The sequence below is a fragment of the Pongo abelii genome, chromosome 16 (assembly GCF_028885655.2).
Source record: "Pongo abelii isolate AG06213 chromosome 16, NHGRI_mPonAbe1-v2.0_pri, whole genome shotgun sequence".
Taxonomy (NCBI): Eukaryota; Metazoa; Chordata; class Mammalia; order Primates; family Hominidae; genus Pongo; species Pongo abelii.
Window position 1 is genome coordinate 95,759,941 of NC_072001.2, and position 23,936 is coordinate 95,783,876.

The following is a 23,936-nucleotide window of genomic DNA, read 5'->3' on the forward strand; positions in this document are numbered from 1 at the left end:
ATAAAGGCTCCTAACTTTTAAGTGTTCTCAGCTATCCTAGTTTTTAAAACACTGTGCAGATCGAAAAACAAAACAAATGTCTGTAGGCCAGATTTTTCGGCCCCAGGCCATCAGTTTACCATCTCTGACTTGGTTCCCTGACCATGGTTCATTAGGTCCTATGTGCCAAGCATGAGTGATATTTAGTAATTCAGCTCAAAATCATGAGCCCAGAGAGATGTAATGATATGCACGTTCCACTAAATCCTTCCTTATCTCTGTTCACCAACAGTTCAACCATGACCAAGGAGTACTGACCATTATTTATATAACCTAGCTGTTTCCTCTCCCTCCTGGGCACCACCCCATTGGGGTTAACCAAGTGTTAGCACTGTTGGTTGACCCCAGGATAGGCATGCAGCACACAGCACAGACTGTGCCCCTGGGGGCTTACGCTTCATAGAGGATCATCCAGCATGGGCCAGACAAGCCTGAAGAGCTCAATGACAAGTCTTCGGGTTTTTCTTCATTACACTAAAGTGTTTACCCTCCATCTGCTCCCCACCCTGTTTCTCTTTCCCTCTCTGTCCCTGAGGGATAGATCCAATGCTTACTCTTCCAAGACAAAAGCAGCACACAGTAAATCCGGCAACAACAAATGCCCCAAGACCTGTTCCTCCAGCTCTCGGGTGTGTTTGCAAAGGGTTGGTTCTGCTTTGTTTTTATATAAGGTGCCAAGGGAGGGAAGTGAGGTTTAAAGCAGAGAAGGTAGCCTCTAGGGGCAGCCCCATGGGGTCAAGGACAGTGGCACGATGACCCAGAGGGGCCCTTGGTGGACCCAGGGAACCTGACCACCGCCTGGAAACTTTGAGGTCACAGTGCTTTGGAGCACATGTCATAAGAGGCCCTTTCAGTACCACTTATCCCTGCCACCCGGGTAAGGGAGGTGTGGGAATGTCAGTCCTCACCACCCACTCCTTCTAGGCAGATGCTCCCAATGCCCCTCCACCCAGCCCCAAGGCCCAGCTGCATGGCTGGAGTTTTCATGAGCAAGTTTCACCTGTGAGTCCTCTTCTTCCTCACCAAACCTATCCCTTTCCCTGCCTGGTCACCCCCTTCACAATGCCCCCCTTCTCTAGGCCCTTCAGGACAGCCTGACACTTTCCTCTTTCTCCTCTTCATCCACTCAGGCCTCCAGTCCTCCTAAGTGGTCCTTCCAGCACCTCCCACGGGTCTCCCCAGCCATCCTGCACCCCCCACACCAACCACATCACTATTCATGCATTCTTGGTAAATCCCTGGTACAAACTAATCTGGACCAACATTTCTAGAGAAGCCCTGTGATTACTTCACTTCTGTGTTAAAATCCTCCATTTGCTCCTCTCACCCACTACAAACCCCCAAGTCCTCCAGCTGGAAATGGCTTCCAAAATCCAGCTGCGATGGGAAGGGTGAGCCGGACTCCTCCCCTTCCCCAGCTGCTCATCCTTGAGCAAGACACTTCAACAATTGAGCCTTGGTTTCCTCATCTGTGAAATGGGGATGATAAACCAAAATTAAAATTCTAAGGCCCCCAACCATCTGAATGAACCCCTCCTCTCAGCAAGGCTATGGATAGCAATTTGGAATCTCATCAGTGCCAAATCTAATCCGAAAAACTAATTCAGGCCATGATGGGAAGGGTGGGGGGTTGGACATATCTAATTCTACCCTCCTCCCCTTTGGAATTATTGATAGACCCTTTAAGTTAAGAAACATTTACAATCTATTCTCTCCAAAGCCTGCTGCCTGGAGGCTTCGCCTGCATAATAAAACCTTGGTCTCCACAACCACTTATCTTAACCCAGACATTTCTAAGTCTTTAGACAATAACTTAACTCTTTCAACCAATTGCCAATCAGAAAATCTTTGAATCTACCTATGGCCTGGAAGTCATCCCCCCTTCCAGTTGTCCTGCCTTTCTGGACCAAACCAATGTACATCTTACATGTATTTGATGTCTCATGTCTCCCTAATATGTATAAAACTAAGCTGTACCCCAACCACTTTGGGCACATGTTCTCAGGATCTCCTGAGGGCTGAGTCATGGGCCAGTGGCCACTCATATTTGGCTCAGAATAAATCTCTTTAAATATTTTACAGAGCTTGACTCTTTTTGTCAACAGGACTGACAGTGCACCACTCACAGGAGTGAGGAAAACATATAAAATGCTTATCGCAGAGTCCGTTACACAGTAAGGGCTTAATAAATACTAGTTGCTATTATTGTCATCATAATCATCACAATTTCCAAGTGATTTCACAAACCCTACCCTCAGCAAAGCTTGCTTCACCCATCTGGTCCTGGAAGAACCTCTTCTTCCTCCCATCCTGCCAAGTCCTAATCGTCCTCCTCCCCCACCATGCCTTCTCAGACCATTCTGGTTCCTGACCAAAGCCACTGCACCCATCCTTTCTCAGTTTACCCAGCATTGCTTTTAATACATGACTCCCCTGTGGGACTGGATGGCTCCTTATCTGCCAAGTAGAATCATTCAAGGTATAAGCCAAAAATAAAATTCTAAGCCCCCCAGCCAGTTGAACAGACCTGGCCAAGAGGACCCCAGAGAAACCTGAAAAACTAAATTCCAGGCCTAGACAAGAAAGGAGGTCAGACACGCCACATTATACCCCTCCTTTTGGAGTTTAGGCACAAATGACCAGCATTAATAATGAAATAGAGATTATAAGACTGGCAAAACAAGGCTCTTTGTGGCAATAAGATACCAAATTCCAACCTGATTCTGTATAGCATCACACGACAGATAGAAGGCCCTGAAGGAAATGAAATTTTACCCAAAAATATCTGTGACATAGTTTGAAATGGCCCTGCAAAGCCATCTTTTGTGGCGAAATTTTTGCATCTGTAGAGAATCTTCATTAATGCGGCTAGGCCTTTGGTGGATCTAGGAGAGATTAACTAAAAGTCTGACACCTTTTCAGATCTGAAAAGAGGCATTTACCATCTATTCTCTCTGAAGCCTGCTACCTGGAGACTTCATCTACATAACAAGAACCTTGGTCTCCACAACCCCCCTTATCTTAACTCAAGCATTTCTTTCTATTGACTTCAAGTCTTTAGACAAAGCTTAACTCTTTCAACCAACTGCCAATCAAAACCTCTTTGAATCTGCCTGTGGTCTATAAGCCCCACTTCAAGAAGCCCTGCCTTTCTGGGCTGAACCAAAGTAAATCATCCATATATTGATTCATGTCTTTGCCTGTAACTTCTATCTCCCTAAAATGTGTAAAACCAGGCTGAAACCTGACCACCTCGGGCCCACGTTCTCAGGACCTCTTGATATTGTTCCCCAGGTCAATATGGTCGCTCATATTGGCTCACAATAAACCTCTTTAAATGTTTATAGAGTTTGGGGTTTTTGTCAACAAAGGGCATAATCCTTTGCCCTAGATTGAGCTGGATGGTCCTTGACCTCTGATGCCACGGCACCTCTATGTTCACAGTGGGTGCTAATTAAACACCCTGGGAAGAACACTGTCTACTCAGCCATGTTTTGTCCTAGGTGCTGGGTTCAGTGTTGGGGAGACCTGGCTGGACAGGGCCAAACTCAGCCCACCACATCTTGGAGGCCCAGAAAGGGCCAAGCTGAGCATCCAAGCCCCTAGATTTAAGTCCTATTTTTCCTACAAACTCACTCAGTGGCCTTAAGCAAGCCTCCCCACTCTGGGCCTCAGTTTTCTCATCTGTACAATGAGTGTAGGGAGGTAGGCGGAAGGAGCTCTGAATGCAAAGAAACCCCTACCTGAGAGGGAGGGGTCTAAAAGGGCTCTGCCAGGTCTACAAGAGCCCTGCCCAAGCACTTTGCCATGGTCCCTCCTCTGTGCCACACCTGCCCATGAGAAAGGGTTTCCTCCTCCCTGCACCCTCAGGAAAATAAATAGCAAGTCTAGATTCCTGGCAGATTGCCCTTAGATTAACTATAGTATTTTTTAAGTGAAACCATAATAACATGATCCTAAATTCATGGTCCCAGGATTTCCCTTTGCAAATGGTTAGACCCAAAACCTCAGCCATAAAACTAAAGTACCAACACAACCCATTAAGCCTTCTTTGCTTAAATCCAGGAGCGTTTCCCTCTCTTGACACTTGCCCTACAGGATGCTCTACAGATACTGGCATTGGAGTTCCCTTAATCCCCACTGCTTACCCCTCGATGTGCCTGGTGTCTCAAGAAGAACCTGCATTTGCAAAGACACCCATACACAAAGCCTACATGGGCATGAAAGTCTATGGGTAATGCCATGTAAGTCAGGAGGCTCAGGCTTAAATTAAAGAGGGATTTTCTTCCCTTTCCAATTTGATAGAAGGAATCCACGTCAGGTGCCAGGTCTTCACAGTCCTGTTAATGGGGGCCGTCATGAGGCGCCTCCTTCATCAGGGAATTGAGTAGTCAAGGAGACTCACTTGGGCTAAAGAGTCAGCAATTTCATTTGAAAGAGCCTCAGAAACAGATGCACCTGCCTGATAATTGTGGCCATATGGCTGCATCCTCATTTATGGACAGAAGCAAGACCAAAAGGTTGGGTGTAAATTACATCTGTTTTCAGAATCATATTTTTCAATATAATAGGACACTTGGCCGCTTAAAGGGGAGCCAGAGACTTAGTTAACACAATCTCATTCTAAACATGCAATAGCCCTTGGAAGCACGTACTCTACTTAATGATGAGAAATGGTGCCCAGAAAGGTTCAATAAATTGCCCATATCAGACAACCAGCAGGCCTTGAAGCCGAGATTCTTAGCATCTCTCAACCCTGACACCCTTGACATTTGGGGCTGGATAATTCTTTGGGTGGGGGTGGGGGTGCTGTTCCGTGCACTGTAGGATGTTTAGCAGCATCCTGGCCTCTACCCACTAGATGCCACTAGTAAATTCCCCCTACCCCTACCCCCGCTCCCCATCCTGACAATCCAAAATGTCTCCAGATATGACCAAATAACACCAGGGGGCAAAATCCTCCCCAGTTAAGAACCATTTGAGCAATCTTGTTCTCTCCCTATACCATGATGTTCTGGAGCACTGAATCAAGGGCTTGCTCTCTACTCTCTTTTTTAAAGAATCTGGATTTTGGCTGTATCCAATTTGCTTAACACTTCTTCACTGTGGCATATAATATCAAACATGAAAGAAGATGAACATTTGTCACTTCTATAGTTTTTCCTTCAATTCAAAGACTTGGGCAAGCAATGAGAAATGACCGACTGATGCTAAACAAGTCCCACATCCTCTCTCAAATCTGAAAATGGGGCTGGACCTTCTAACCATGGCTCTACCCAAAACTCCAATTTACTATAATATTGATATACTATTAAATAATAAGCAATGACCAAAAAAATTTTTAAATGGTAACTTTCCCTAAATGCTAAAAGTATTAAGCTTTTATATCTTCTTTTAAATAACTTTCCTTACAACAAATGTAAATACACACACAATAGAAAATTTAGGAAATACAAGATAAGTAGGAAAGTTCTCGTTCCTTTTCAAAGACCTGGCTTAGTAAAATTAACTAAGCATCTGTGGTTCCAATGTCTTCAGGGCATGGCAGTGTGCACCTTTTCCACTGACAGCTGGGCAATGTCAGACCACTTAGAATTCAACCTCCCGATCCCTCGGGAAGCACCAAAAAGAACCCTCCCTTCAGATAAGAGGATTTTACAGAGATTTTGAAGTAAGAAGTGGCTGGGCATGCAGCCAACAGAGATCTAGGAGAACTGGAACCTGCACCGTGGAGTTCAGAGACTCTCCAAGACTGGGAAAGGATCCCCAGGATGAAAGGAACGTTGTGGTTTCGAGGTGGCAGGGTTTTCCTGACTTGCCCCTGCTCTGCTCATGAGACACCAGAGCGTAAAGTCAGATTGCTTCCAGAACTCAGACAATAAAGTGTTCTGAGTGAATGCAGGGGGGCAAAAGGTACTGATACCAGCAGTCCTTGGCTTATGTGTGTTATCCTGAATCCATGCAACATCACCAGCTGTTTCCCAATATCAAAAAATTAGGAGCAATCACAGCTTTCTACTTCCTAGAGACAGCCTCTTTGCTTATTCCCTTTCAGCGCCCATAAACCTGCCAAGTAGCAGACCCAGGGGGTCCACCACACCAGGTACCTGTAGGACTACTCTCACACATGTGAAGGTACCCACCAGAGGGCACTTGGTCTCCAGCCAGCTTTCCCTCCTGATTTTGGCCTCCTGTCTAAAAATGATTTGCCTTAATGATGAAATACATTTAAAAAGGTGGACGTGATTCTACAGATGGGGAAATCAGATTGATTAAGGAGAACATTTGGAAGAGACAGAGGCTCAACTTTGGTAGAAAATGAAGAAATACAAAACAAAGCAATGAATAGCAAATTATACCCATCAGATTAGAACGCATTAGAAAGTAAGATAATACTAAGTGTTGGATATGACGTGAGAATCTGAGAACCCTCAGGCTCTGCAGATGGAAACCTACACTGGTGCCCGCTCAAGGAAATCAAGAATGAGCACCCCCTAGGATCCAGAAGCCCCACTCCCAGGTGTACACCCCAGATGCTCTCATACTGGTCCTCAGAAAGACACATCCAAGAATGCGGCCAGGAGCTGAGTATACACACAGGGATACTCAGCATACACACATCATAACTACATGCTTCTGGATTGTAAAAGAATTCAAACTATGCAGAAACACATCGTGAATAATAAAAAAAATGATAATCATCCACATGCACAGGCACACAGATTTATTTGCACATTCATATATATATGTTTATAATTTATTTAAGTGAACTGATACTATACATGCCACTTTGTGACCTGTTTCAGACTCAAAAATATATAGCAAGTAATATCTCAATGTCATCATTTTGAACAGCTGCACAGTATTCTGCCATAAAGATTACCATAATTTGCTTAACCAATGCCCAGTTGTTGGACACTTGGATTATTTAAACCTTTTCACTATCAAACAGAGCTTCTCTGAATATCACTGCACTTGCATCTTGGCTTTCTCTTCTAATCATTCACATTAGAAGCAAAGAATATATAGTGCGGTGGAAAATGTACATACTTTAAGAATGGAATCGCTTGATTAAAAGTATACATCTTTTTCATTAAAAGACACGTTCTTTGCTTCTAATTTCCTTGGATCCAATTTTTTTATGTTCTCTGGTAAGGTGACTCCTTCAGAGAAAACAGACAAATAGGCTAGGACTGCCATTTTATACGCAATCATACTTACTACACTCTCCTTTATCTACATTGTACAAATTCCTACCTCGCAGGTATCCAGCATCAGTCATGTAGCTAGTCTAGCACATTTTGAGAGACATCAGCAATGTAAAATCCTTGACAGCTCAACATTCTTTTGCTAAAAATATCTTTATTAAATGCCAGCTTGTGCCTGGAACCACACTAGGTATTAGGGAAACACAGAAGATTAATGCCTAGTCCTGCTCAGAAGAAGTTCAAGGGCACTTGACTCTGAAGAGGGAATTCAAAAATCGAGTGTGCTTTGGAAGCACAGAGGGGCCCTAGCTGCAGAGGCTTCTCAGAGGAGGCAACGGCAATGAGGTCAAACAGCACAGAACTGACCATGCAGTCTTAGTGGGGACTCCAGGCAGAGGGTTAGAGTGGGACAAGATGCTCAGGCCATGCAGTGCCTCCGGAGAACCCCCGGAAGTCCAGCAAAGCAGAAGGCGCACTGAGCAGAGCCGAGATGGGGGCTCAAGAGGGAGGCAGCACCCTGATCTGAAGAGTCAGCCTTGCCCACACATCAAGGAGTTTGTACGCAGGGAGAATTGGCAGGGAGCGGTAGAAGAAGGATGAGACAGGCATTCCCGCAGACGAGGGAGGACAGACTGGAGAGGGACAAGGTTGGAGGCAGGAACCCCAGCTTAAGAGATATTATTGCAATTCAGGAGCGACAAGGTAGAAACAGTGGCAGGTGGCGAAGCTTCATCCGGGAAGGTGGTGTGGGCAGAGGTGAGACAGTCTCTTGGAGACTCAGGTGGTGGAATTTCCAGGACTTGGTGCCTGTAGGCTAAGGAGTTGCAGAGGGAGAAAGGAGGGAGGGCCCCAGCCAGCACAGCAGGCATTTGGTGAGCTGACTAACCAAGGCTACAGGGAAAGGCCACAGTACAGAGTGAATAGCACAGATGAGGTGCTGGCCCTGCCTTGACTACACAGACTTGCAGAGTGTTCTAGAATCTAGCAATGACTTATTCCACTTCATGGGATGCAACTTTCTCAACTACAAAGAAACACATGGAGACCGTGTACCATCAGGGCCCTTGCAAGCTGTAAAATATTACAAAGTCCTCTCTAGATCAGAATCTGGGGTGGCAGCTGTCCACCTGAAAACTCACCCTAACAAGATTGCCTTCCTGGGAAGAGACACAGATCATGTCCATAACCAGCTTCTCCTATGAAGTCGTAAACTTCTTTCAACACTCCACACCCAAGCCACTAAAGACCCATCTCTTCCAGGCTAGAGTGCTGGCTTACCCACTCCAACACGAGTCTCGCACCCCTCACATCTGGGTGCATGCTGCCTTCTTTTCTCCCCTACTCCTGAGTAATAAACAGCAGACTAGCAAAATTGTTCAAATACCTTCTAAAAAAAATACACAGCCTTGTGGACTCCATGGCCTATTTTGAGCTAAATGTTTCAAACCTCCAGACTCAGAGCTGCTCTAGGCATTAACCTTCACTCCAGCTGAACAATCAAGAAGTCCGTAAATGACAATGGCACCTCTGCTGAATGGCAGGCCCACATCGGGCATGGAGACATGAAGATGAACTGGACTTCCCAACCTCCAGGGCTCTCTGCTGAGTGCAGAAGCCAGCATGGCATGGTTGGACTGAAGGATGCACAGATTAGGGATGAGGAGGTCAGAAAATAGTGACAGCCTCATCCAAATGTCCAGGAAAACTATACAGAGGAAGGAGGATGGGAGCTGGGCCTTGGTGGCTGCACGCACTTGTAGAATATAGAGGCAAGAATTAGGCTAGAAGCGGGAAACCACAGAGCATAAGGAGCAAGTGACAAGGGACTAGGCTCAGAAGCGCTGGTTGATGTCTGCATTGCGGACGGGGGCCAGCTTGCAAGGGCCCTGAATGCCACACCCATGTATTGCCATGCCTAGGTAGTGGCCACAGGGAGCTGCTAGAGTTTGTAAACAGAGGATTGAGGCCAGTGGGTAGAGTGGGAAGAAGACAGGTGCATTTCAACCCAGAGAACATCAAGGAGACCAGCACAGTGAGGAACGATGTGGCCTGAGACAAGGCAGGGAACAGTGGGGTGAGCGTGGGACCATACTTCCCCTTTCTCCATTTTCTCACACCACTGGCATCTAATCCTACAGACACAGAAGGAAACACCTGGACTCAAAGTCACAAACAACTGACAGCAAAGCTCAATACATAGACGTCTCCCAACTCTGCCTTTTCCTGGTCTGGTTTCTGCTGTTGCACTGAAAATGCTACCCAGGAGAGCAAGCCCTGAAGCCCAAACTTCCACAGCTGATCAAACACCAAAGCACAGTGTGTATGCTTGGAAGCAGAGGGAGGCAGCAGTGAACAGCTAACACACACACCCAGACTTCCAGGCGGGCCTCAGTAACAGGACAGGTTTGGTTCATTTCCTGCAAAAACAGGATTTCCCAGGCATTAAAGGAAATGTCCTTGCATTCCTCTTAGCCCTGTCCACCAGGATGGACAGGGATCAAGGACCTGGGACATCCTTCCTAATTTACCAGACACTTTATCCCTGAATGTGAGCAACCTACAAAAGGCTCTCCAAGATCCCTCACGCTCCTGTGAATGTTCATCTAGCGCAACTTAGGCAGGAGCCTAGGAAAGCCGTCTGTGCCCCCCATCAACAGAAAATAAGGGAGGCCACCAAGGGTCGCCTAGAACCCTGAAGCCCAGCTCCAACCTCTGGTGCAAAGCACCCCTCCAGCGTAATTCTGGAGGCAATTCTACTGCCCCCCACGCTAGAAACTGCTTCTTTCAGTAGCAAAAAAAAAAAAAAAGAAGAAGAAGAAGAAGAAAAAGTAGGCGGGGCGTAAGGGAGCTGCAGATGGTAGAAGGGAGAAGGAGTAGCGAGATTAAAGTTAGACAGGCCTGGGTTCAAGTCCTACCTCCACCACTGAGTTTACTTAGATGAGCCATTTTGCCTCTCTGAAAATGTTTTCCTCATCTGTGAAATGATTATAAAAATAAATTATGGGAAACGCTGTCAGAATTCAGAGTGCTACTGTTAGTGTTCAGCATTAGCAGAAAGCCAACAAATGGAACCGCATATTTATTTTACATATATAGTTAAAGAGAGGAAAGAAAATTCCTAAAACATGTACCAGAAAAATCCAGACGAGCACACCCCGGCCCCCCACCCACCCTCCCGGGCAGGGCAGGAGGCACACGGCTGGCTGGGGCGCACCAGGGCACCTGTGCGTGCAGGTGGGGCGGGCGCGCGGCGACAGCAGGTTGGCGATGCCGCCCTGTCGGCCGGCGGGGGAAAGAAGAGGGCGGGAGGGCCCACCTGAAGACGCGCAGCAGCAGGCAGGCGATGAGGAGGGTGGTAAAGGCGAACGCCACGATCACGGCCGCCTTCAGGGTGGGTAGGTCGCGGAGGAGGATGGAAATGCGGGTCACCAACGCGTCGCCGCTGCTGTTGGAGCTGCCGCTGCCGCCCGCCGCCCCAGACCCAATCCGAGTGGTGTTCCCGGGCCCCGGGCCGGGCGGTGGCCGCGACTCACGCTCGGGTTCGGGCCGCGGCGCGGAGACGGACTCGGCTCTGCTGGCGCGGGCGGCGGGAGCAGCCAGGAGCGCGAGCAGCAGCAGCGGCAGGAGCGGGGCGGGCAGCGGCACGGCGCGCATAGTGCGGTGGGTCGGCACAGGATCAGGCAGGGCGCGCGCGGCTGAGCCCCAGGATCCGCACCAGCACGGAGGCCTGCACCGGGGGATCCTGCGGCGGAGGCGGCTGCGCGGTGCTTGGCAGGAAGCTGCGGCGCCCGGAAGAGCCCGCGCCACCGCCGCCGCCACCACCAACACGTTGCAAGGAGTCATTCGACGGGCCGCGGCCCCACGTGGGCGGGGCAGGCCACCCGGCCTGGGTCCCGGCTGCGCTCCGCTCGCCCGCGACCCCAATTCCTTGGGACTTGAGACCCCGTGGTGAAGCAGCAACTGCCACGATGACGCTTGGGCTGGCCCTGTGCTGCACATTTCACGTGTTTTATTTATTTCATTTAATTCTACAACCCCCTTTGAAGACAGGTATTCTGTTATCCACATTTGAAAGTTGACTTAGCACCCAAAGAGCCAGCTCACAGCAGCCCAGATTGTGTCGGAAGTATGGGACCTAGAAGTAGACTCCCATCTTGCAGATCAAAAACTGAAGCCGACAGTGAAGTGGTTGCCTGACGTCCTATGCAACGCATAATTTCAGTATCTCCCCTAATTTCCCTCTTTCTCAAAAGGGGTTTCTTATTTCATGCGCCTCTGCTTATGAACCGGACTGGGATGTGAATCTCTGCCTCTCATACCTTCGTTGTGGAACACCAGTTGGTGTGGTTAATGCCCCCCTGCCCGGCTGAAGTTTCTCCAGGGAATAATTGGCTTGCTGCCTCTGGTTTGTAAGCTAAATGATGCTTAGGTGGAGAAAGACAATTAAGGAAGTTCTAGTGGGAGGCCCAAAGGTGGGAATTGATGGGGGCACAGAGCCCCTACCTGAAGTACTAGGAGCCATTCCCAGGGCTTCAGGGTTCCCCTTTTACACTGCAGATGGATCCTGGCAGGAAGCTTTTCGGTGGTGGGTAAACAGTTAAATACACACGACAAGGTCCCAGGGACCTTAAACAGCCCACTTCTCGTCCTGCTGGAAAAAGAGACAAATATAGTACAGTGTATTAGTTGTCTATTGCACCATAACAAATTGCCCTAAAACCTAGCAGCTTAAAACAACATGCATTTAGTATCTCACAGTCTGTGGGTCAGGAAACTGACCATAGGTTACCTGGGTTCTCTGCTTCAGGGCCTCTCCCAAAGGTGCAATCAAGGTGTCAGCTGGAGCTGGGGTCTCCTCTGAAGGCTCAACTGGGGAAGGATCTGCTTCCAAGCTCAATCAGCATTTTTTGGCCAGATTCAGCCCTACACTGGCTGTTGGACTGGAGCCTCAGTTCCCCTGGGGCAGTTGGCCAGAGGCTGCCCTCAGTTCCTTGGCATGGGGCCCTTCCAACATAGCAACTTGCTTCATCAAAGTGTGCAAGTCAAGATAGCAATAGAGTCACCTAGCAAGACAGAAGTCACTGTCTTATGAAACCTCATCACAGAAGTGACATTCTCACACCTTTGTCATATTCTATTGGTTAGAAGCAAGTCACAGGTTTTATCCACACTCAAGGAGAAGGAATTACACAATGGTATGAATATCAGGAAGCAGGGTTCATTGGGGCCATCCTAGAAGCTGCCTGTCACATACAGTGTAATTCATTTTGATCTGGGGGGATGGACAACAATCAGATTATCAGAAGTCATCATCTAGAAGGTACTTCTGAAATGCATGTTAAATATGCATTCCATGTTAAATATGCCCCAGTGATAAGAGATATGGATAGATCACATGATTTAGGTCTCTTCTAACTCTGAAATATCACCTTCTGTTATGTTAAAAATGTTGCATTAGTAGAGAGTCAACATCATCATATCAGTATGATAGAATATATAAAAGAAAGTTTTTAAAGAAACACCTCTGATTCCATGATTTTGAAGAACTGTTCTCCAAGGCGTAAACCTCAGCCATCACAGCCTCTTATTTTTGTACTTATCAGAAATTCCTGCATGATACAGCAAAGAGGTCCTGGGCTTTGAGCCTCTTAGCCAGGATGAAAGGTTTGACCACTGAATGGCCTTGGCCAAGTATTTAACCACTGAATACTAGGTTTTTAGTATCTGAAATAGGCTGGGCATGGTAGCTATGCCTGTAATCCCAGCACTTTGGGAGGCCAAGGTAAGTGGATCACCGGAGGTCAGGAGTTCCAGACCAGCCTGACCAACATGGTGAAACCCTGTCTCTACTAAAAATAAAAAATTAGCTGGGTGTGGTGGTACATGCCTGTATTCCCAGCTATTCGGGAGGCTGAGGCAGGAGAATCGCTTGAACCCAGGAGGCAGAGATTACGGTGAGCCGAGATCGTACCATTGCACTCCAATCTGGGCAACAAAAGCAAACTCCGTCTCAAAAAAAAAAAAAAAAAAATCTGAAGTAGGGACAAGTAGTACCCAGCTCAAGGCCACTGGGGGCTTCCATAAAACAGAGGAAATATTAGTGCTGTTTTCCTTATTTTGCCACAATTTAGGGACTGATGGTCTACATCAGTCATTAAACAATGCTTGATTGTTTAATGTTAACATCAAGAATGTAGAAAGCATAAATGTTAGACTTTTTTCATAAAGTGAAACTTTAGAATCTTTCCTTCTAATCATTTGCTTACTTAAAAATTGCCCTCAATTAGAGTTCCTTAAAAACATTTTAATTCAAATAACCATAAACAATGACATTTTTAACATGGTAAACAGGCAACAAAACCAAATCTGGTTGATTTCAGAGAAGGGGAGATTATTGGAAGCATGTCATGTTGCTTCCAGAATTGACTGTAAGCTAAAGCAGAAGTTCTAACAGTGGGATTTGTGGACTCCTGGGGTCTCTGAGACCCTTTCAGGGACTCTTCAAAGTGAAAACTAATTCAATAATGATAATAAGATGTTATGTGTCTTTTTCACTATGTTGACATTTGCACTAATAGTGCAAAAGCAACAGTGAGTAAAACTGATGGTGCCTTAGCACAAATCGAGGTAAACAATATTCATAGTCATTGTATTCTTCACAACTATACACTATAGGAAAAAAAAAAATCAGTTTCACTTTAGAATGCCCTTGAGGTAGCCATTAAATTATTAAATCTTGACCTTGAGATCATTTTAATATTATACATGAAATGGGAAATAGGAATAAATCACTTCTGCTGTACATTCATGCATAATGATTGACTCAAGAAAAAGCATGTTTACAATTCCTAGAGTTGCAAACTGAACTAGCCACTTTTTTCACGGAACACCATTTTTAATCAAGAGAGTGACTAACAAACTTTACACTTGGTCTTTAGCAGGCATTTTCACAAAAATGAGCAAAATGAGGCTGTCATTTCAAGGACACCCACTGCCAGTACTGCAGCCAATGATAAAATAAAAGCCTTCAGGTGAAAATTAGAATTTTTAAGAAAACTTGTCAATTAGGATGCTTTTGCTATGAGCTTGACAGCTTCCCAATGCTTCAAGATTTTTCTGATGATCTTGGTGGTGATATTTAAAAGTATGGGTTTTTTATATTATGTAAAGAAACATATCAAAATTTGAAAGATCTGCATAAATTTTTCCAAATGGCCAATGCACACAGTGTTACAAAATTATTTCTGAGTAAATGATCCGCTCAAAGTATAAGACAGACCAATAGATTCTGATGAAACAAAATATAAAATATTCATTACTATGGTTTCATATTCCACATTGCAAATAATCTTTAAGAAACTACAACCTGCAAATTTTGGTATAGTATCAAAGAAGAATCTCCACAACTACCTGAAAAGGCTACTAAAATTTTCCTCCTTTTTCTGACTAAATATCTAGGTGAGGCTGGATTTTCTTCATGTTCTTCAACCAAAACAACAAATTGCAACAGACTGAATGCAAAAGCAGATATGAGAATCCAACTATTTTCTATTAAGCCAGACATTAGAGAGATCTGCAAAAAAATGTTAAAGAAAGGGATGCTTTTCTCTAATCTTTTTGTTTTAGAAAATTAGTTATTTTTCATTAAAATATCTCTCATTCTTTTTGGTAGAGACAGGGTCTTGCTATGTTGCCCAGGCTGGTCTTGGATTCCTGGCCTTAAGCCATCCTTTGGCCTCAGCCCCCCAAAGCACTGGGGTTACAGGCATGAGCCACTGCACCCAGCCAAAAAATATCTTATTGACGTTAACATGTTAATGTGTTATTTTTGTTTTTAAATATTTTAGACTTCATTTTAATTTATAATGCAGCAAATATCAATATGTATATTGATATAAAACAAAATAAACAAAAGCTCTTCGAGGTCCTCAATATTTCTTAGAATGGAAAGGATTCCTGAGACCAAAAAGTTATCTAAGAAAGGCTGACTTCAGAGAAACAGGCTAAGGGAAACAAAACAAAACCAAACAAGCAAACCAATTAGGATATTTTCTGCTATAAGAAACAGAAAACTCAACTTGAACTGACTTAAATAAAAAAGGACATTTCACCTCAATTACTCTGATGTGATTATTACACGTGGTCAGAACATCACATGTACCCCATGAATATATACATGAATATGATGTACCCATAATATTTTTAAATTATTTACATAAAATGTTTTTTAAAATCACATTGTACCAAAAATAAAAAATAAAAATGAAATCTCTTCTTGCACATAAAGGAAGCGCCTGGGAGGAGAGGTTTAGGATTGGTTGATTCAGCCACGTGCATGATGTCAAGGGTCCTGGATCTTTCCATCTCTCCACTGCTGGCCGCAGCATTGACTTCAACCTTAGAAGGGTGGCCGCCTGGTCACAAGATCCACAAGGATAGCTGGAATGGCAATCAGGATGGAATGCTTTCTTGCTCACATATAGCAGGTGAGAGAGGAAAATACTTTTTCCAACGATGGAACATAAACCCTCCTCTCAGTCTGATCGGTCCATCTTGAGTTACAGCCAGGGGACTATCATGCCCTGATTGGACTAGACCTGCCTTGGAACTAGGGTTGGGGCACCTCCCTAGGAAAATTAAAGAAAACGAAAAGGTTTTGTTAGGAACAGGGAAGGGGAAGACATGGATACTGAATAGGCTACAACGCCCATTCCAACAAGCAAGAAACAAGGAACTGAGTCTGTCTGGATTTGTAGAATCAAAGCCAAAATCAGACCCAGGAAGGATCTGGTTAGGAAACAGCACTGTCCAGCAGATGTCTCGCAGGCTCCACCATCACCACTGCCTCCTAAAGCCACCAGACAGTAAATGCCACTGCTGTGACCACGGCTCAAAGAGTGAATTTTTATTTATTTATTTTTTATTTTTTTTTTTATTTTTTTTTTTTTTTGAGACAAGGTCTCACTCACTCTGTTGTCCAGGCTGGAGTGCAGTGGCGCGATCTCGGATCTCAGCTCACTGCAACCTCTGCCTCCCAGGTTCAAGCGATTCTTCCATCTCAGATCAGCTTCCTGAGTAGCTGGGACTACAGGCACATGCCACCACTCCTGGCCAATTTTTGTATTTTTTGGTAGAGAGAGGGTTTCACCATGTTGGCCAGACTGGTCTCAAACTCCTGACCTCAAGTGATCTGCCCACCTGGGCCTCCCAAAGTGCTGGGATTACAAGCGTGAGCCATGGCGCCGGGACTGGAAGAGTGTCTCCTTAACTTCCTGTGAGTTGCATCACTGGCTTGAAATTAAAAGTCCTAAAATGCAGCATCCGATTCGCTACCCCAGTCACGTGGCACTGTCCAAGAAGGGGAGAGGGCATATCCCACCCTCTTCATCTTCCAAACGGGAAGAGCGGGGGTCCTCCTCCACCAAGGATCATACCACTGGGGAGTCCACCACAACAAGGACATCTGGATGCGGGTAGGCAAAGCCAAAACTAGTAAACGGCCACTTCGAACACAGATGAAAATTCTTCAGAAATAATTAGATCAAAAAAGTAAGTAGATAGTTTTTTAAAAATAAATAAATAAATACGAGACAGGGTCTCGCTGTGTTGCCCAGGCTGGTCTTGAACTCCTGGGCTCAAGTGATTCTCCTGTCTTGGCCTCCCAAAGTGCTGGAATTACAGGCATGAGCCACAGTGCCCAGCCCCGGAAATATACCAACATGTTAATAGCAATTATCCCTAGATGTGTGATCATGGGGCATTTGTGTTGTCTTTACTGCATCAGACTTTACTGCAACAGACTCTAGGCTCTGTAATAAATATGTACTAATTTTGCAGTTTTCTTACATGCAGTATATATATTATTCTTAACTATTTTATTTCTTAAAATGAATATGACATGACTCACCTTTGTTTTTAACATACCCTCAGGCAAAGGGCTTACAAAGATGACCAGAGATCAAACTCTGGAGCATGCATAAGGAGAATGTGAGAGGCAGACTCTCTGTTCCTGCTGCACCCCATACTGCCGACACAGTGTAGTGAAAATAATTTTTAAGGTAGACTGAAGAGGGGTAAGGAAATTCCAGATAACAATGTCCACCATGCATTGAGCTTTGCAGGCATAATCACACATACCTTTCAACCCTATGGGAAGTAGGCATTAGCATCCCTGTTTTACAGAGGAGGAAACAGAGGCTTGTCAATTTAGGTACCTGAGAGAGGCACATGTGCGTGGGCAGTGGAAGAAAGATCTGGCCTGCTAAGGAGATCCCCTTCAGCCCCTGGGGAGTTATTTCTATTCCAGTTTGGAGAAGCTGCTGACTACACATCTACCTAAGGGGGACCCACAGCAAAGGAGTGGAGGGGAAGTCCAAGACAACTCAGCCAGAAACCCAGCAAGCAACCCCACAGAGTGTTCCAGCCCATCTTTCATTTCTTCCTAGACATCAGCAGCAGTCATCATCTGGAAGGTTTCTTCCCACAGCAACAGATATGTTTTGTGCCCCTATTACGGGCTGGGCACTTTTGAGAAAGGAATAAATATATTGCATGTGGCCTCTAGCCTTAAGCACAGCCATTCTGATTTGCAGACAAGACATGTTGACTGTTGAGCTAATCACTGGTAAATAAAATTTCCAGACCCAAGAGAAAAGGATGAGAAGGAGCAGAGGATCCGTCCTGAGTATATTCCACAATCATTGCTAGAGACGTTCAGATGCAAGAACTCACGTTTGTTGCATGCCCACTGTGTGCCACGCTCACCTCACATGCGTCTCATTAGTCCTCACAGCAACCCTCTGTACCCCATCATAGCCTCCCCGGTTGACATGCAAGGAAATGAAGGACTGCGGGGTCCTACAGTGTCTGGGGCCACACCAGCACCAGGGCACAGACCTTGAGCTCAGTCTTTCCAACTCCTAATCGAGACTGGGGTTGTCTCCAAAGACAATGAGGCATTGCTCCATTAGAAATACCCCATCTCGCTCCACGGTGCCAGGAATATCAGAGAGTATGTTTGGAAAAGTAGAGCTGAGTAGCGGGAGAACCCTCTGGAACCCCAGTGAAACCTCCTGCGTGCAGTCCACAAGCACTCGTATAAAACGCAGGCCCCAAATACTAGTGAAATGTCATGATCAAATCCACTTCTCAGATAGATTCCTTTATACACAGTTGTTATCATCCACATAATAAAAGGAATTGGATTTCCCTCATTTGTCTAAAGTCTTTGCACAATTTCCTCACATCTTTCCTGGGCTGCTGGGAGGCTCCGAACAACCCCACTGGGTGGAAGGCAGAATAGGCAGGGGAACCCTGGGCCTGGCAGTTTTGTTATAATACTGTGTCACAACACAGACAGGTGGGATGACCAGAGTCAGGCAGAGCGACACAGGGTGTGTCAGGTGGCTCTCCTGCCCCTGCCTGTGCACACACATGTTGGAACCCTGGTACAGTAACTCAGCATTCAGTTGAGATGAGAGAAAGCATAAACGAGGGACAATTCATCCTAACCTAACTCAGCACAGCGGCCAACCCTCCGGTTTGCCTGGGTCTGAGAGATTTCCAAGGATGCAGGACTCTGTTTTTAAAACCAGGTTAGTCCCAGACAAACCAGGAAGAGCTGGTCAGCTCAGCTGACCTCTCTACCCTCAGGTAATGCAGCCCCTTGTCTTTATATTCTCCAGTCCTTCCTCAGCCCACACGCTCGCCCCGCCCCTCTGTGTCTCTGAGCAGGCAGGCAAGCTTGAATACCAGCTAATATTTATGGAGCATTTACTTAGCGTCAGGTACTTTACATCAGGCCTAAGGAGAAAATACGGTTATCACCTCCTGTCACAGATGAAGAAACTGAGGCTGGCAGAATTAGTGTATACAAATAATTCCATAAAACCAGCTTCTGCGCACACTTGAGCTTATAAAAGGTCTCCATGCTTTGCCTTCCCAAGTTTGCCAGAGAGGGAGACAGAAAAAGAGAGAGAGAGAGAGAAAATGAGCGATGAGACAGAGAGAAAATGAGTGATGAGTGAGAGAGAGAATGAGAAAGGTCTCTCCCTCCCTCCTGGAGGGGGACAGGCCGAATCTCAGACATCAGCCCCTCTCAAGGGATCAGAGGATCAAGCCCATCCTCCGCTTGCTCTCTGCACCTCGCCTGTGGAGCTGACACAGCACCAGCTGCAGCTCATTTTACTCCCCGCCAGAAACGAGGGTGTTATCATGTGATATTTTTGCCTCTTTTTATAAATAATTCATCCTTTTTTGCACAAAAGTAAGATAGCCTGAAGCTAAAACATTTAAAAGGAGTGTCAGCCCCTTATACATAAAACAATAAAGTGCTAGTTTGCCAGAAAGTTTGCGAAAGTCCCAAAGCTAAAATACACCTCGTTCTAGGTCTATTTTTAGCCTGGAAAAGGCTTTCCGATGTCTTTCTCAGTTCACACGTGATAAGGGCTGTGTTATGCTTTCTCTGAAATGGGGCTTTCCCAAATCAGTTACATTTGCACAGGGAAATCTAAAAGATAACTTGCCAAATAAGCATACTTATGAAATCCAAATCCCAAGTACACAAATGCTTTTTTTAACTCCACAAAAATAAATTATAAACAAATGGATAATGGAGTCTATGGTCAACCACGGCTATGAGAAATGGGGCCACAGATTGTTAACATTTACAGGAGTCTTTTTCCCAAGACTGACAGGGAGTTTTCCTTTGCAGAAGGATAGCAATTCTGGAGCTGGAAATTAGAATCGTAAGAACAATTATTGGAAAAACAACTATGTTTGATGATAAGATTTGGGCCTCCATGTTATTGTGAGCTCCCTTATCCCCTTGATATCATGCATTAGTTTGGTTTTTTTTGTTTGTTTGTTTGTATTTGGGACGGAGTCTTGCTCTGTCGCCCAGGCTGGAGTGCAGTGGCGTGATCTCGGCTCACTGCAGCCTCCGCCTCCCAGGTTCAAGTGATTCTCCTGCCTCAGCCTCCCAAGCAGCTGGGACTACAGGCACCCGCAACCACGCCTGACTAATTGTTGTATTTTTAGTAAAGACGGGGTTTCACCATGTTGGCCAGGCTAGTCTCAAACTCCTGACCTCACGTGATCCACTCGCCTCAGCCTCCTAAAGTGCTAGGATTACAGGCATGAGCCACCATGCCCAGACTCATGCATTAGTGTTTTATGAGAAAGACATTTTATTTCTTTACCTTCAAGGATTTTTTTTTAATACTAACATTGCTGCTGTCAAAATGTCTTCAGAAGGACACACAACAAACTCATAATGTTGGTTGTCTATGGCAGAGGGTGACCAACCATCCCAGTTTGCTGGGGTTTCAGGAGTTTGCTGGGATAAGGACATTTCAGAGCTAAAACAGAAAGTCCTAGACAAAGCAGGACCAGTTGGTCAACCTACCTAGGCAGGGAAACTCTGGATGGCTGGAACAGTGGCAGGAAAGGGAATAGTAACTGTATCCCTTCATGCATTTGGAATATTGAACTATGTAAACTTATTACTGGTTAAAAAAATAGGTTAAAAATGTTCTGTCAGTATCATATGAGAGGACTCTTTTTAAATTAGTAGATTGCTAAGTGTAGCAAAGAAAAGGTTACTGGACCTATGCAAAATTAACATCAGTATATTTAAGGTCTGCTTTGTTTATTATTTCATTTGTTTCTGACATATGTCCTCCTAAAGACTTCACAATTATTCACCAAAAGAACTCAAAAATTTGCACAGTTCTTTAATCCTCATTCTCACACCAGGCCACTGAGGCTCACACTGTTGTTCCATTTTGATGATTAGAAAATGGAGACCTAATGAGGTTATCTGACTTGCCCCAGGGTTGGAAATGAGTGTGCCATGCAGCCTGTGTCCCCAGGGCCAGCCTCTCCCGTGCTGGCCTACTTTATAGCTGGCTAGTATCGTCAAACCATGGAAACAGCGAGCTGTTGCCAAAGAGAAATATTTCTATGAAAGTTTCTCAAGTGTCCCCTAGGAGAGCCTGCAGACACCAGTGACGACATAACATTGCTGACAGAGCCCTCCCCGCCAATCGTGCTGCTCAAAGAGTGCCACCCACGGAGCAACTTTTTAGGAGATTCCAACAAGACGGAAAGTCCTGAGGTGCATACGTGGAGGGACCCCACCTTTGAGCTCAGGTGGACCACCTGTCCACAGTTCCGTTCACAGTGCAATACTTTTCCCATACACATCAAAGTTGCTTTGGATCAAGAGGCGAAGACCAGCAGGGCAGAACTAAGCAGGCCACAGACATCTTTCCCCAGCAAAGCTGAGGGTGAGAGGCAGGGCGGTTCACCCTCCAGATGGCTGTTTGTAAAGTAAATCTTGATTTTGAGCCATCCCCAAACCTGCTTGGGAAAACACACCAGCTGTTGCCTCTGCTTGCAGCTCCAAGTGGCAGTCACCCCATGTCCAGAAACATCCTCTCCATACCTGTCCCCACTGCAATTCCCACAGCTGGCGTCGTCAGCCTCTCTGTGACGGTGGAGTTAGACCTCACATTTGCAGGAATTTGTGTTTTAATTCCCAGCCAGAGCTCGGGCCTCTAAGGGATACGGACACAGAAAAGGTCAGTTTGGGGATGGCCCCAGGTGGATGGCTATTTCTCCTGGTCCCCACAGTGTGGAGCCCAAACCTTCACCCCTGCGTTGATGCATCCTAGACCCAATTTAGACATTTCCACCTCACAAGTGACGTTGGCACCCACTTCCCGAGAGGCGCTGCTTTGCGTTCCTGACCATTTTTTTCTCACTCCCCTCCAGCCTCAGGGATACATCCTCCTGTTTGAGACCAGCCCCCACACGTTGGCCCTGAGTTCAACCCTCCTCCATCTCCTCTGAGGCTCTGCTTCACGCATTACCTCTGCTTCCTCCTGTATCTTCACCCTCCAGTAGATATTTCCCATTCTGGTTTCTCATTGAGAAAGAAAAGAAAAGAGAAAAGAAGAGGGAGAGAGGGAGAGAGAAAGAGAGAGAGAGAGGAAGAGGAGAGGAGAAGGAAGGAAGGAAGGGAGGGAGGGAGGGAGGGGGAGTGGGACGGGAGAGCCTACAACTTTGTGTGTCTCCCTTTTGCCCTCCCTGAACCTCTAAGTGGCATTTGATGATGCCGGGGCTTCCTGCCTCAGAGGTCTCCAGTTTTCCATCTTCCCTCTGACCTCTCTGTCCCCTCTCTCAGGAGCTGGCTCCTCTCCCTTTTAACTCAGTCCCCAGGGCTTCCTGCTGAGTTCTTTTCTCACTCTGGCCCCTCTCCCTGGGTTCTCAGGCACCCAGCATGTCCCACAAAAGATTCCTCATCGTTCCTCAAAACCTGCCCTACCTCCAGAGCTCCTAGGCTCTGCTGGCCACCACACTGCACTTGGCGGAGGCATAAACCTAGGGGTCCCCCTACAATCCCCCCATTACTAAGTCCTTCCTCTTCTCTCCTACAAACAGTCCAAATCCAACCACGAGTAAGTTAGTGTAACTTGTTTGTTTATACGTCTCTCAACACACACACACACACACATACACACACACGTAATGTCCATCAAATCAGGAGTTGTGTCTGTTTTGTTCACTGCTATTTCTTCATCAACCAGAAATGTATCTGGCACACAGTAAGTGCTCAATAAATGTTGCTGGACTGAATGGATAAGTACCTAGTGCCGTAGTTTATAGCAAGCAACAGGAGTTGAGTGCACATATTTAAAGTCAGAAGGCAAGAGCTGGAATCTCGGCTTTGCCATTTACTCTCAGTGTAACTTGCACTAAATTAACCTTAAGTCTCAATTTCCTCAATTTCCTTTATGCCCTGTAATATGGGCATAAAGATAGCAGCTCACTTACCATTAGGATTAAATGAGATAGCACATGTAGAGAACTCAGCATAATAACTGATACGTATTAAGTCATCAATAAACATTACATATTATGTTTCTTATTGTTATTCTTTCTTGTCCTCGTGTGTCACCTGTATCATAACACCCTTCCAACGGTTCTCCAAGACTCCAGGCTCCTCTCTTCAGGAGAATTCCCACCCTACTATCGTAATCAGAGTGATCTGTCCAAATGCAAAATCAAGCATAATACTCCCTTGCTGAAAACCCTTACAGGGTTTCAACTCTGCCAGTAGAGTCCTAATTCCTTAGTATGGTCCCAGCTTCCCCACCCCCAGCTTCAACAACCCCCACCTCCCAGCACCCCAAACTCTAAATTCACTAAACTCCTAGCTTCATCTACCCTTACATCCCAGCACCCCAAACTCTAAATTCACTAAACTCCTAGCTTCGTCTACCCTTACCTCCCAGCACCCCAAACTCTAACTTTACTAAACTCCTTCCATCCAAGCCTTTGCCTAAACTGCTCCTGGGTTCTTCTACCAGGAATGCTCTTCCTTAACCCTCTCCTCCATTTTTTGCTTAAAGAACTCCTCTTAATCATTCTACAAATAAGACATAAGCTCCTTTGTGAAGATTTTCCTAATCTCTTCTGCACCCATACTTTCTAATCCCCCACCACCCCATATAAACTCACCGCTGCCCACACACAGTCCTCTAGGACAGTTAAGGTGGACCAGCTGTCCCAGTCCAGGTAGGAATGAGGAAGTTGCCCAGAATGTGGGGCTTTCAGCGCTAAAACTAGCAGAGTCCGGGGCAAACAAGGGCAACTCTAATAGCACAGATCACATTGTTTTGGAGT

At 45.9% G+C, this 23,936-nt stretch overlaps 1 protein-coding gene across 4 annotated transcripts in view; it reads right to left on the bottom strand.

Moving 5' to 3' along the window:
- Positions 1–11,072, bottom strand: part of FAM174B (family with sequence similarity 174 member B) — a 39,003-nt gene extending 27,931 nt beyond the window's left edge. For 3 of the 4 annotated variants that reach the window (XR_010137248.1, XR_008513787.2, XM_024232932.3), the window contains exon 1: positions 10,564–11,070. Coding sequence is in view for 2 of the 4 variants with exons in the window: in XM_024232932.3 (XP_024088700.1) it covers positions 10,564–10,901 (338 nt within the window). In the remaining 2 variants the exon portion in view is untranslated. Of the gene's footprint in view, positions 1–10,563 lie in introns of all 4 variants that reach the window. The other variant, XM_054531908.2, reaches the window with a different exon arrangement.
- Positions 11,073–23,936: the final 12,864 nt, after the last annotated feature.